Source organism: Azolla caroliniana, unplaced genomic scaffold (genome assembly GCF_043228905.1).
Source record: "Azolla caroliniana isolate FFs.n. ecotype wild unplaced genomic scaffold, voAzoCaro1.0.p SCAF_5, whole genome shotgun sequence".
NCBI classification, from domain to species: Eukaryota; Viridiplantae; Streptophyta; class Polypodiopsida; order Salviniales; family Salviniaceae; genus Azolla; species Azolla caroliniana.
Window position 1 is genome coordinate 4,293,117 of NW_028230440.1, and position 15,666 is coordinate 4,308,782.

The window sequence follows — 15,666 nt, forward strand, 5'->3', positions numbered from 1 at the left end:
CATTATGATGCTAGCCAAATAATGATAATGGAAAATATATCTTGTAGTGGCTATGTGTGTTGTGAATGGGTTGGCATTCCTGTCTTCCATTTAGAGCTAAGGTGTTCAAATGGAGGGTTATGGTTGGGGGATTACTCCTTAGAGATATTCTCAAGAAGAGGAATATTGCTTTTGGGCAGCAATTTTTTGCACATTGTCATCATAACATAGTACTCATCATTGTATAACTTGTCTACTATCGAGATTTGTTTGGTTGGGGAATTACTCATTAGAGACATTCTCAAGGAGAGGAATATTGCTTTTGGATTGTAATTTTTTGCACATTGTCATCATAACATAGTACACCATTGTATAACTTGTCTATTGTCAAGATTTATTTGGACATTCATATATGCAATGCAAGTTTCCATTACCAAGGTTTCAAGAACAACTTTTCTATTCGTCTTTCCAAAGCTCTAATCTATGTCAGTTCCATTGCATTTTGAGATTGTTTCATTTCTTGGGGTTCTAGGCTTTATAGCATGTTTTGATAATGCTTTCGTATTTGATGCATAACTAGGAGTGCAAAGAGATATTAAATGATTGAAAGGTGTTTAATTTGTGAGTTTTTGATGTTGGAAATGTTGGGGTTGTTGTCATATGAGGTTCAAGTTTGTGTGCATCATATTAATTAAATCGTAGGTTAGCCCCTTTGATAAACCATATTGCAACCATAGATGAGGCCATACAAATCCTTATGGTCTCAAGAACACTCGCAATTCATAGGAAGTCCCTTGCTTTCGCTTGGATTTCTAGGTTGTTCTCAACTTCAATACACTTTCACTCCTAGTCACTCACCATAGAAGCATATTATTTCTTGATTCCTTTCCATCAAGATCACTTGTTTCTCTACTTTGGGCCTTGTATGACCTCTTTGACCTCCCATATACTTCATCGGCATCCTATTAGAATGATTGGAATTTGGATCTTCGGCCTTTATTTGGTTTAGAGCCAACAACAAACCCTTTGTGTTATATCTTCAAAACAGTTGGAGTGTAAATAATGCATATGGCACATCTCAAAGGCGCCTTGCACTCATTCTATGGGTGGTCATAAGTTGCGCATTTGTTGCACCATACATTTATGTATGTTTAACCTATCTTTTCTTTGTTATCGGCTTTAACCATAAGTTTAACCTAGGTCACAACAGTTCTATTCCTGTTCTTTTTCCACACACTTCTCTCTTTGGGTTTTTCCTCTTATTCTAAATTGAGGTTTTGGGTCTTTTGTGAGGCTCATTGGGTTGATCTAATTAATTGATAAAGATCATACCCCTTGATTGTTTCATAAGTGACTTGTATCTTTCACCCTTTTGTTCATGCTAAGAAATTTGAGCCTATACATACTTTGTGACGTTTATTCATAACCCTTGTATATTTGTCAAATTGTTAGGAGCTTGCAATATCCATTTAGAAGCATTATCCAATACACACAAGAATTGGCAATACCACTATGCCACCTTTGATGTAATGCAGTGAATGAACCAACCATTCTTCAATACATCAAATTTTGTCATCATGTTAGTTGGCTTCCCATTGGGGCACCTACTTTCAAGTGGTGACAGTCTACAAAACATGCATGATCGGATATCTAGATCCTTTGAACATCACCCCCAAAGATGAAATGTTTCATTGCCTTAGCAACCATTTTCATTACCTTTTTCGCTCCAGAGCTAATTGTCCTTACTTCTCTATTATCACTTAATCTAATTGTTACAATGGTGTTGTGGGGGTAAATTAATAGAAACCGACATGGGTTCACACCTATTTCATCAAATGCATATTGGAGGAGTAATCAAAGTTAGTGGCCTCACATCTCCTACAACTGGGACCTTACCTCCTCGCATACTCACAAACTAGATACTCACTTGAACAGAATGTTCTCCAAGATGGGATATTAGATATCTAAATACAATTGGCCTCTCATGGCCACCACAAAGTGGTCTATGTACACGTCTCTCCCCGATTACAAAATGTTCTAAAAGAAACACCCAAGGGTATACATATCTCTTGGAAAATTGTAGATAACCCTAAACCCCAAATCCTTGTTTTGATTGGTAAAATATTTTTGGTCAAGGAAAATTTGAAGTGATAACTTAAACTTCAGAGGGGGGGGGGGGGGGGGGGGGACTAACGACCTCAAAGTTTCCAAGCATCTACAAAAGCAAAAGGAGAAACGAATGACGCCATAAAAACTCACATATGGGAAGGGGAAGATCGCAAATAAGCAAGGCTCTTCTTGCCCTTGAAGGGAAAATTGGCTTCTAAACAAAGAAAAGCTCATGTTTCGGCCTTAGCCTCGGTAGTGCGTTTGCCAATGAGGGTGAACGGGCACATGCCACTGGGAACACACTGGTGAAAGGGCACACAAGGCACGAGTCAATGCACAGAATGAGGAGAGCAGAAGGAGAGACAATCTACATAAAGACCCCCCCCCCCCCAACCCAAAAAATACACACACGCGACCACAAGAAGCAACGTGAGAAAGATCGAGCATGGGAAAGGGATCTTAATGCCCCATGTTAGAGGGGGCAAAAACAAAGGTTTCTTTCCCCCCTTCCTCCTTCCAAAAGCCCTCCCAAGCCTCTCTCTCTCTCTCTCTCTCTCTCTCTTTTCCACAAGTCTCTCTATCCATCATCTATCATCTCTCCTTCTCCTTCTCTCTATCTCTCTCTCTCTCTCAAATACTCCTCATCTTTTCTCTTTTGTTTTGTTGACTTCCAACCAATAATTTAATGAAGAAAAGAAAAGAAAAAAGGAAGAACCTCCCCTCTAGGTTTCATAATAATAACCATTTAAGGGCTACATAGACCATATGTCCATATACATACACACACATAGATATATGTTATTTGAGGCTCCTTTTGGCACACACACCCAATCAATCCATTCTCTCTCTCTCTCTCTCTCTCTCTCTCTCTCTCTCTCTCTCTCATGGCTTCCTCCTCTTCTCTATCCTCACATCCAAATCCACCCACAAGAAGAACAAGTAGAAGAAGAAGAAGAAGAAAAGAAGAAGGGGAGAACCTTCCTTTTTTATTTAATCTTCTGCCCCTTCTCAGGAGCCCATAACTTGCCTTCCTCTCTTCATACCACTTTCCCTAATCACACCTCATTAAACTCCTAATCACACCTCATCAAACTCCTAATCACCCCTCATCAAACTCCTAATCATCCCTCATTAAACTCCTAATCACCCCTCATCAAACTCCTAATCACCCCTCATCAAACTCCTAATCACACCTCATCAAACTCCTAATCACACCTCCTTATCCTCCTCTCCACATCTAGTTGATTCCTCCTCCTCCTCCTCTTATCCTAATCACATTCGAGGTTGCCATGGACCTTCATTATCATCACATCAATCAGAAGAAGAAGAAGAAGCAGAAGCAGAGGCAGAAGAAGCCATTTCCCTCTGATGGAAGTGGCATTCATGGAAAGCTTAGCAATAATCCATATGGCACTCATAGTATTAACGGCCTGACCTTGCCACAACCCACCTTCTCTGGTGACCAAAACCCCAAACCTAGCCCTAATTCCACATTTAAGCAGATGCAGATTCAGGAAGGTAACCCTAACACTAACCCTAGCACTAATTCTTACCCAACCCCAAACCCTAACTCAAACCCCATCACTAGCTCTAACTCTAACTTTAACCCTGACCCCAACCCTAACCCTAAACATAACCCAAAGACAAACCCTAACACCAACCCTTATTCTAACCACCCTAACTTCAACATTCAACCTAATATAAACCCTAACCCTAACATAAACTCCAACTCCAACCCTAACCGTAACTCTGACATGAACCTTAAACCTAACCCCCTTACATCTAACATGAACCATAGAGTGAGCTCTAACCCTAACCCTTATCTCAACTCCAACATCAACATTAGCCCCAACCGTACCCCTAACCCTAACTCCAACATCGACCCTAACCCTATCTCTATCATCAACCCTAAAGAAAACTCTACCCCTAACCCTATTTGCTACGAAAGGACAGATATAGACATGCTTCTGGCTCAGTCTGGCTACACAGTGAAATCGTCAGATCTACCATTGTTAGCAGAGAAGATTGAACACCTTGAGTCTCTGTTTGCATCAGAAGATGCTCCTGACTTCTCTACTTATTTCTCCTCTGTTTTGTATGATCCATCAGATATGGCAGGATGGGTTGAAAGCTTAATTGGCCATGTTGCAACAGGTGAAGAAGGAAGCTTCCATGGAAGCTTCAGTAGTATGGATTCTTCTTCTTCCACCAAATTAGGGTTTGGTGAAAAACCGAAATTGGCGTTTTATGAGGAGGTTACTAAATTAGGTTATGGTGAAGAACCCACCTCCAAATTAGGGTTTCATCAAGGAGCAGGAGAAGAAGGAAGCTTCAGCAGTATGGAATCAGCTTCTTCAGCCAAATTAGGGTTTGTTGAAGAACCCGAATTAGGGCTTCCTCAAGACCCTAAATTAGGCCTTGGTGAGGAGCAGCAGAAATCAGAGTTGTCCGAGGGGGAGACCACCAAATTAGGGTTTCGTGATCTAGAAGAACCCTCCATGTATGGTAACATCATTCTAGAAGGTTCCATGCATGGTAACATTCTTGAAGCTTCCAGGAAAGATGATGGCGTTAACAGTAACAATGACGATGGCGATGACTGTGATGATGATGGTGATGGTGATGGTGATGGTGATGGCGATGGCGATGGCGATGATGGTGTATGGCTTGTTCAGCTTCTTATGACATGTGCAGATGCTATACAAAAGAAAGAGCTTACAGCTGCCATGGCCATGGTGAAGGAGATTAAGAGGCTAATCAACTCCTCTAATTCTAGTGGGGCCATGGCCAAAGTTGCTAATTACTTTGCCCAGGCCCTTGATGAGCACATCAAACACCAGGGAAACCATGGCATCAACAGTAATGACATGAATAATAGCACAGGTGCAATGGATCCTCATGATGTGCTTTACCACAATTTCTATGAGCTCTGCCCTTACCTCAAATTCTCCCATTTCATGGCAAATCAAGCCATCTTGGAGGCTTTCAAAGGCCAATCACTGGTGCATGTCATAGACTTTAACCTAATGCAAGGCTCTCAATGGCCCCCTCTAATGCAAGCCTTAGCCCTTCGGCCCGAGGGCCCGCCCACCCATCTACGGATCACGGCCATCGCCCCGCCCCGATCCGACGGCCGGGATGCATTCTGTGAGGTCGGATCGAACTTGGCCGAGATGGCAAAGTCCTTCGGCCTCGGGTTCTCGTTCGGGCAGGTCGTGTCTGCCCGCCTCGAAGATGTGAAACCATGGATGTTCGAGGCTCGGCCCGAAGAAGCCGTGGCTGTGAACACGATCTTCCAATTACACCGGCTCCTCTATGAAGATGGCTTTGGCTCCGGCTCCTCCAATGCCGGACACCGTGTGTTGTCGCCCATTGATTTAGTCCTAGGCTCCATCAAGAGCCTAAACCCTAAAGTTGTGACCATCGTCGAGCAAGAGGCTAACCACAATAGCCCCGTCTTCTCGAAGAGGTTCGTGGAGGCATTGCATTATTACTCCACCATGTTCGACTCGATCGAGGCGAGCTTACCATGCACTCCTGACATGCTGTCCTACGCGGAGCTTTACCTGGGGAGAGAGATAATGAACATAGTTGCATGTGAAGGCGCGGCTAGGGTCGAAAGGCACGAGATGCTCTCGCAATGGCGGCATAGGATGGTTAATGCCGGGTTCCGGCCGTTCCATCTAGGTTCGGACGCATTTAAGAAAGCGAGCCTCCTAGTGAGCTTGCGCACGGGCGACGGCTATACGGTTGAGGAGAACAGGGGTTGTCTGACTTTGGGATGGCATAGCCGACCACTCATTGCCGCTTCGGCATGGCAGTGTGGCTAACATGTCCATGGAAATCAAAATGGCACTACATGTCGGGGATCCCGGAACTACTATGTAGATAATGCAAAGATCAGATGTAAAGATTTTTTTGTTTTGTTAATGTTGTACATGATGTACATGAATGCCATCGATCGTGCCTACTCTCGGCCTCGAAACCTCTCATTTCGACACTTCAACTCTCTCTTTTTGGTCGAAGCTGAGATTGGGCTCAATTGAAATCACATTCATTTGAGCATCAATCAATCCATCAATGAAGAAGGCAACATATATATCTTATATATAGATATATAGATATAAATCGGCATCTTTCCTTCGATCGCTCCAACTTTGTTCGACCTCGAGCTCAACAAGACAGGATCGCGATTATGACAGCCATAATCAAACATCTTTTGTTCAATCCACCAAAATGAAGGACACAACTTATGCACATATATCAACATCTTATGGTATGTGAATCCAATATGGCTATTCTGTATTTATGTATGTAGAATGTATGGATGTGTGCACACACATGTATACATGATGATGATGATGATGGAAGAACAGCTAGCTACATACATGATGTTAAACTATGTATACGCATATATTATTTATATAACATAATACATATGAATGGAATGAATGAATGGGTCTTTGGATGTGATTAAAGTCTTGTTTTTAAGGCATTAATCACAACAAGGTTTCATTGATGATTATGAAGGCAAACCCACTATTCTAATATGAACTAAGCCCTAAAGTTTTTGATCACTCTTGATTTAGTGTGAGTTTACATGTACATACATATACATGCCTATATGTATGTATGTTGGGTTGAACTTCACACGGACATACTCATGCCACATATGTATGTATCTTTACCTATTTATATGGGATGAACTTCACTTTGACATACTCATGGCACATGTGTGTATGCATGCTTAGGATGGATTTAACATGGACATACGCATATACATGTCATGTATGTATGGGATGAGTTTATGTCCAAGCACATGCCATATCTGTATGTATAGAATGAATTTCAAATATGTGCATACACATGCCATATGTATATGTATGTATGCATGATTCAATGTCACCACTTGTAGGTGTATAAACTCTCTAAGAAACTTTCTTCAATATTGTAATTATAGTCTCTAATGACCTTTTATTGCCTTAGGAGCTTGGATTTGAGTTTTCAGTTTATCTTTGGTTGTGAAACAAATGTTTTTGATATTGTTCTAATAACGTTTCATCAGCACATGTTTATGCATTACAAGATCAAGGGCAACAGCTCTCAAACTTTGTGAGACATTTTATGATTGTTGTGAAATGCTAGGTGCAGTCCGAAAGGTGGAAGAAACGTGCATTTCTTGTAGCTCTCACCATGGAATGTGTGGCAATTGATTTAGTTGTTCTGTGTCCAATTATGGTGAAACTCTTGGATGTCTAGTGTGGAGTTCTTGACTTCTTTGGTTGCTCAAATAGTAATGGTGCACACATACTTTGGGTTATACTTAGGCTAAACTTAGCAAATCGAGAACAATTAAACCTCATACCCAAGGTTGTAGAGCAAGATTCTTTATAACTACCCTAGGCTACTCCCAAACTCATGGTTTTTGTGTTTGTCATGTTATATGATCATGTGGAGCAATTCCACTATTTTATCGCAGCTCAAAGCTCAAAGATGTTACTCTTTTCTACTTTCATTGCACAATAACTGGTCCAAATAGTGTTAAAAGAGGGAATCATCCTCAAAAAAAGGGTTTTGCTAGACGTTCATTATATATAGGATGACCAATGTCATTCTTTTTAGTCTTTCACAATGCTTCTTTGTGATTTGTTATAGGTCATCATGGCTAGAGCCATTGTAATGTTTTCAGTTTAATGATTTCGTCATGTATGCACAAGTTCTACTAATGAAGCATAATTTTCTTTGGAATAAAAACAAAAACAAAATTAAGGACTAGGTTATCACGATTGATTGAACATAATGATGGGCAAATTGAATAAACAAACATAATGTTGATAAGTTATATTCAATCAAATGTAGAGTGCCACGCGGTTGTGCACTTTGTTAGATCATCTTCTCAAACAGTTGTGCACTTGTTGCATCTATGGATTTAAATAAGCAAATTGCTTTTATTTAAAAGGGCCTTTGTTAATATCTTGCATATGTTGCCTTGATGGCTTTAGCTTAACAAATTGCTTTCATCCAAAAGGTATTCTATGATATGTGAAATCTCGCACATGTGTAGGTTAAGCTTCTTCAATAATTTCGTGTTCTGTTTTGATATTGCATTAGCATGCATTCACACATAGCATATAATCACTTGTCATCATATTTTTAATAGCATCTTTGAGTGTATCATGTTAGATTAGTGAACTATGTAGTTTAGTAACACAATTATCATAAAGTCTCCAAACATGAAGTTTTGTTGAATCAAATGAAATATCTTTCGATTATATGGCATATAACATATTTCTCTAATTCATGAGTTTAATTGTGTGTTTTATAGATTTTATTAAATTAAGCAAAATGTCTTCTCATTATATGACATGTAACACTTTTTCTAACACTTTTTCTTCGTGAATTTGGGAATTCTTTAGTACCTAATACTTGTTTCTAGACTTAGGAAATAGGGCATTTTGGTCAATTGAATATATAGTGATATTTTAAGAAGACAATTCAAGGTTGCCAATCGTCCCATGAAATCACAACCTCTGCCTTCCACGCTACAAGCTTGTTCATAGTCACTTACCATGTGCGCTTCTTTATTTCATCGAGCTATTGCTTTCTCATTATTTTAATGATTGTTCTTGTTCTTAAGCTCCATTTCTCTTGGTTCTTTGTTCTACTTTTGCTAATAATCTTTAATGTCCATACATTATTAGTATAAATGTGTTCAAATACAAGGATAACGTACAAATGTGTTCAACATACGAGGATAACGTGAAAACAACCTACAGACATGCTCCACGGAATTAGTTTAAGACATGACCGTCAATTCTTGATTACGTGGTTTATCAACTTGATTACCATATTTATACTCAAAGTGGAAACAGGAAAATATTATTCATTATCTCATTTAGCATTATCGTTCTTATTGTTACATTCAAGCAAATGTCTAATGTTCAAGATACTTCACCAATTATAATTTATAATTATTATCTTCACTTGTCACACTATTAATCTCCTTTGTTTTGAGATCCGTATGTCCACTTTTGAAATTCTTTAAGAGTTGGATTTGTATCAATCATCAAGAAAATTATCCTTCTTTAGAGAAATGGGTTCCTTTCCTTTAAAACAGGTGTAAGTTGGCACCAAAGATATTGTCTAACATGGGACACGTACGTACTTTTCAAAGCACATTGACATTTTAAGACTGAGGACATTGGATAATACATATGTGTATTTTAATGGTACCTTATAATTTAGTATATAGGCCCTTTTTGGTAATTCAAAGCAAATCCAAATTTTAACACCAAGGACATTAGATAATGGGCATGTGTAGTGAAATGGTAGATTATAATTTAGTTTCTTATGAGTTAAGACTTTGATGGCTAGATGGCTCTTACCCTTTTGGGCAATTGTAACACGAAGCATATCGAAATGTTTAACACCAAGGATGTTTTGTAGTGCACGTATGCTTTAATGTAGCTTATGGTTTAGTTTCTTATGACAACTAGATGACTCTTGAAAGATTTTGAAGGCAAATTACTTTGGCTCTAGAGCTTGGGAATACTTCTAGGTACACATGAATGTGTCTCTAGAGGAGGTTGATCTCTTGCAATGTTGTCCCCCTTGAGTTCATAACACGTCTAGCTCATACCACTTCATTGTCGAGCTATTGTTCCTGAAATGAATATATGTGATACATTGAGTTCAACAATATGTAGTTGGAACTCAATACAAAAGTGGATAGTCATCTTAACATAATATTCATTTGTAGTTCTAGCACTTCCTCCCTTTTTGGCTCCAACACACTAGCTCAACAAGTTAGCACACAATAGTTTTTATCAGATTTGTTATCCCCAACTTTAAACTTACGATATTAACTTTTAAGGGTAATTTTAACTATTAGATATTTACAAGGGAAATTCTTAAGAGGGCATCCCAACCATGTTTTAATGCCTTCCACATGAATGGGACAAGCATTTGAACCCTTTATCAATCCCATCATGCCAGATGACATGATGGGTTTTGTGGGTTTCTTCACCTTAAACAAGCTAGCTTCCAACTCATCGTGACTACTGTCAAGAAAGGAAAAGCAAGAGGTCTTTGTTAAAGCGTCTCCAAGCTTTTTTTTGTTTCTAGCACATCCTTTGCCCAAATTATTAACAAAGAGAGTGAGTAAAATAAGTGTTTTTCTTTATCCCTTGCTTGCTATGTTGCTAAAGATTGCCATAAAAAAATATGATATTTGGAATGAACCTAAGGTTTGATGGTCATATGAACCACTCCTTTACCTTTTCGCCCTTATCCATGTCATGAATAATGGGTGATATGAGTTCTATTAGCATAGTTGGGTATTCTTTCATTTATTGTGTCCAACCACGTGGTTGTCTATAACCACTGTATCAATCTCTTGACACCCTAGATTATAAAGATGGTCAATTCAACTTACCACTTTATCATCAATTTGAAAGGATATTGAAGGAATGGATGCACCTTGCAAAGATGTGTTAAGGAGTCCATTGGGTTGACAAAGTACCCTCTTTAGATGAACAATGTGACAATGCCCATACGTTAACACACCATCTTGTTGACAATGCATAATAAAAGGGAATGTATTTGGGGTCATTGACAATTGCTAATATTCCAACATTCATTTCATATACCATCATTGAGCTCAAAGGTAGACACCTAGAGAGTAGCCATGTTCATCTATACAACAAAGTACCTCCTCATTTGGCTAGTGCGGAATGTAAGTCCATACAACCCATTGCATGTATTGGGTTTATCAGAGATTGGTAGACTAAAAAAGGTGCAAAATAGACTAATTAATAAATACCTCGGACTGCAACAACTATGTGGTGCGTCGATATTCCTCTTAGAACGAACACAACAAAAACCTTCAACTCTCATCACCTAGTTCTACATGTTCCACGTTTCCGATTAATACATGAGGACTTGAAAAACCCAAATACCAAGACCGAACAAAGGAGTTACATGGAATCCTTTTGAAAGCGAAACAAAGTAGGCATGAATAAACAGAGTTACGGCATCAATCCTAGATACTGTGGGGCGAATCCAAGGGTGACTTTCGCAAGCGAGGGGGGAGATCACAGCTTGGTAGTTGCAAATAGATAGATACATAGACATAGATAGATACAGACATAGATAGATAGATATAGATAGATAGATACAGACATAGATAGATAGATAGATACAGACATAGATAGATAGATAGATACAGACATAGATAGACATAGATAGACATAGATAGATACAGACATAGATAGACATAGATAGACATAGATAGATAGATAGATAGATAATCATATATGTACATATCAATATGTGAAAGTTAAAGACTAAAACCTTATGAAGGGAGAACAAACCAGGAACATCTTTTCTCTCTCATTTTGTTCTTTTGTAACATGGAATTGGATCTCCATTTCTGCGCTTATGGCTGCTGGTGGGCGATGGCGAACTAGCAATTTCCTTCGGCAACAGATATGGGTTCCCTAAATTAGGTCAGAATTCTTCTCTCCTTTCTCCCTTATTTTCAATTTCTGTGTGTCTATGAGAGAGAGATATGAGAGCAGGAGGTAGAGAGAGAGAGAGAGAGAGAGAGAGAGAGAGAGAGAGAGAGAGAGAGAGAGAGAGCATCGGTTCCGTTCTGGCCATGGCACCTTCTGCCTCTGATTGTATAACAGATCCTTCCACCGTCAAAGCTGAAGCCAAATATATGCAGAGAAAAGATGGATTATGGCTATTATATATAGATGAAAAAGAACGCATAGATTTTGTGTTCTGAGCTTCCGCTGCAACCAGATTATGGTAAGAATGACCATCAAAATGATATGTTTAGGGGGCATCTTGCTGTCCCTCTTCACTGCGTCAGTTTGGTCTTCTTCTTCTTCTTCTTCAGAATTTGGGTCTATTGACTATGGTGTAGAAGTGATGCCAGAAAAGCCACATGTTGATGCTCTATACAGAGAAGAGAAGGATGATGTGAGGTTTAACCGTAATTATGATGGAGAAAAGACCCTTTTTGATTATGGGTTGGATATGGATGAAAGGGATGACGTGAAATTTAGCCCAACTAATAATGAAAAGAAGACATTTTTTGATGATGAAAGAGATGGCGTGAGATTTAAACCTAGCCCTGATACAGGGAGAGCTCCAGGAATGGTTTCTTCTGGTTCCGATGGTTGTGTATATTTTGATGATTCCAGGGGTTTCCATGAAACTAATAATGAACAAGCATGTATGGAACAAAGAAGAAGCATTGAACAAATGAACATTCTGATACTTAAGCAGAGGGACCAGCTTCAAAATCTTGAGAGAATCATCAGAAAACTCGAACAAGTGACTGAAAGGCTCGAGAACGAGTTTGTTCTGCCATTATTAGATCAAAAAGTTCATTCCCTGAAGAGCTTTTCTATTCATACAAAGAGAAAAGTACAAGAAGCATCAAGCTCTTATAGGAATGCGAATGATGAAGAAATTGGTGTAGAAGTAAACGATAAAGATTCAAGTGGAGAAGAAACAGGTATAAAAGTCAATGATAAAAATGCAGGTAATGAAGAAACAAGTAAAGAAATAGTGGATTCTATGTCATCTTCAATGGAGGTAGCTATAAAGCAGAAAAACAAATACGAGCATGGAGGAATGACTATTGCTAGATATAAACCAGCTTGGTCTGAGCATTTCCAATTCCTATCAGCGGTAAAAGTTGAAGGAGATGTAACTTGTTTGCATGTTCTCCCTCATGAAGGAGAAGAGGGTTTAAGTAAGTACGTTGCTGTGGGTGTGAATACAGGGAGAGTTTATATCTTCTCATTGCATGGAGATTTATTGGTTGATTTCTTGACAATGTCTCCTCATCCCATCACAGCTATGCTTTCTTTTTTTACGAGAAGAAATGAAACTGTGCTCCTAACCGGCCATGCTGATGGTGCTGTGCTCATACACAAACTTTCTCAAACAGATCCACATAGGGTCCATTCACATGGAGATGATAGGAATAACCTTTGTATTGTACACATTAAATCACTTACCTCCCATAGTGAGGATGATATAAAATCAGCATTGATCTCATCTGATGATCAAGGGGAAGGGAAAGATGGTGTAATCCATAGATCTAAAGATGATTTAGTTAATAGCACAGTCACAATTCTTGAGGTGTATAGAGTTGGAAAAATGCGTTATGTTCTAGCCACAGATGCTGGTGGGAATATTCGGGTTTTTAGAGAAAATGGTACATTTTATGGGGCTGCAAGGGCATCAAGCAGACCCCTTACTTTCTTACGATCTCCCAATTCACAAAGGCTACTATTTCTCACAGAGAATGGTGTTGCATCTGTAGATTTGAGAAGTCTATCCATTCAAGGTGGGCAATGTGAAGGATTGAATGCTTCCCGAGTTCTATCATATGCATTTGATGCATCTGGCCGTCCAAAAGCTCATGGCTTCACTGTTGAAGGGGCCATAATACATGTGGCTTTGTCTGGTGATACCCTTCGCTTTCAATGCAATGTGAGGTTCAGAAGGAGACATGAAGTAGAAGGACAGGTGTTTCCTCAAGCTATCAAAGGATATCTTCTAGTAGCAACCAACAAGGAGCTTCTTGTTTATAATACCACCTCGCATGATCTACCAAAGCTGCTTTTCACAACTCCTATAGATGAGATAGTGCTCAGTTTCCTCAGCACAGAGATTCCAAGGCGTAATAACCACCTGCTCATGGCTTGCAATAGAGAGAGATTGGTAGTTTTAGGGTTTGGAGGTGGCTACGTTGGTATCTACAAGTCTAATTTGCCTGTATACAAGCATGCACATTCGGGTACTAAGTTTTGGAATAGTCCTTTGTTTGTAATCATGGCTATTCTTGTGGGGGGATGGCAATTCTTTTCAAAAAAGAGGGATGTTCCTGTACCACCATCAGAGAGTCATTTGTCGTCAAATTCTGGTATTGTGCATATGCAATCAGTGCGTGATGAATTGAAAGAATCTCTTGCTGGTTCAAGAAGATTCAATAGCTTTCCAAGTGGGAGTATGAAGTATAGAAATCCTGTTGCTGATCTGAGCTTCAGAACGCCATCGTCATCGGGGGAAGCTCTATCAAGGACCACAAGTTCATCATTAGATCTTGCTGGGGAGAACTCATCTTTAGAACCACATAGTTACCTAAAAAGGGAAGCTGTAGATGCCAAATTTAGAGCAGCAACAACAGAGTCTGATTTTGAAAACTCGGTTTCGGACTTCAATTCCTTCTTGGAAAAGGGCACACATAATAAGCAACTAAGGGGCATAGCAGGTCATTGTTTCAGAACTTTATCAGAACCAACCTCTTTCTAAAGACTTCAGAATTTGTTAGGGTTTTTTGTGGAAACTTTTTTGTAGAACGAAAAAGGAAAGAAAGAAGAATCCTTGAACACAATTCTACATACTAGTGTGCCAACTTTCTGAGGTATGAATTTCCAGATAATAGGAAATTTTCTTACGTTTCAACGAAAAGATTTTTTCGTTTTCTTTTTGCATTTGAAATCTGTAAAGATTATAGAAATGTACACACACAGCTATACTCTAAAGATAAAGGTGTCTTCTTTCCAAATGTTATTGAGAAGCTTTTTTGTTGTTGTGGTTGAGAAGCTTCTTTGTGTACATCATTGGGCGAAGATGAGTTAACACTTTGGTTTTTGAGTTTTATGAGCACTCCTCTCCAACAATTTTCAGCATATTTAAGATTTAAGCTTTTATTTAGGTCTCTAAGGATTCTTTTGTTGATTAGTTTAGAGGATGCCCTTTCCCCGTGTGATAGTTCTTTGAGCCTTTCTACGCTAACAGGTATTTCTTTTTAGTTTCTTGATTAGAAATAAAAAACTTTGATATTCAAGTGCTGTCCACATAGGGCATCCATATGAATATGGATGGTAATTTTTCTAGCGACAACAGACCTTGCTCACGAATTTGATCACCATAAGTTTGTATGATATCAGCAACAGTTTCCTAGCCAATGACACTGATTGTTCATGAGTTTGATCACCCAACTATATATAATAAAATTAGAAAAGCAAATGTAACTCTCTATATGGTTGCTTATGAATGTGATGCTTGTTTGCATGAACACAAAGCATTTGCGAAGCACAAAAATATAATATACATACCCTACTTAAAAAAGTGAGAATTGATTGCAGTGTATATTGTAATGGGAGTAATAAAAGAAGATATTCAAATGTTAACCAAAGAGTATCAGAAGATTTCCAAAGGATAATTCAAGTTAAAAAAATAAATTATTCTACTCTGTTACTGTACTACACTTTAAAGTCTTGCGTATGGCAATGAAACCTATGATTCACCTTGTGTAGTTCCTTCTATGTACTAAGCTTACAAATGTTAATTCTATTTGGTTTAAAGGTTTTTCTTTATCGCCAATGTCCATGTCGTGTGGTTGGTTAGGGCGAAAACCACGTTTTCATCAAGTTCCATGTGGTTGGCTAGACGGATATCCTCACATTTAACAAAGCAAAAATCATATTATCCTAGAGAAATCAAATGTGCATATATTTTCAACCATATCTTTGATTGGAAACTGTTAAA

General features: G+C 38.8%; 2 protein-coding genes across 2 annotated transcripts; both read left to right on the forward strand.

Moving 5' to 3' along the window:
* Positions 1 to 3,108: 3,108 nt before the first annotated feature.
* On the forward strand, positions 3,109 to 7,100 carry LOC147863761 (DELLA protein RGL2-like). The gene has a single exon (XM_087319455.1). It carries the CDS (start codon positions 3,378 to 3,380, stop codon positions 5,916 to 5,918), a length of 2,541 nt encoding a protein of 846 aa, XP_087175581.1. The 5' UTR covers positions 3,109 to 3,377; the 3' UTR covers positions 5,919 to 7,100.
* A 4,372-nt stretch (positions 7,101 to 11,472) lies between these two features.
* Positions 11,473 to 14,775, forward strand: LOC147863762 (uncharacterized). Its single transcript, XM_087319457.1, has 2 exons — positions 11,473 to 11,594; positions 11,778 to 14,775. The coding sequence occupies exon 2, from the start codon at positions 11,899 to 11,901 to the stop codon at positions 14,422 to 14,424; it is 2,526 nt and encodes an 841-aa protein (XP_087175583.1). The 5' UTR covers positions 11,473 to 11,594; positions 11,778 to 11,898; the 3' UTR covers positions 14,425 to 14,775.
* The last annotated feature ends 891 nt before the right edge of the window (positions 14,776 to 15,666 follow it).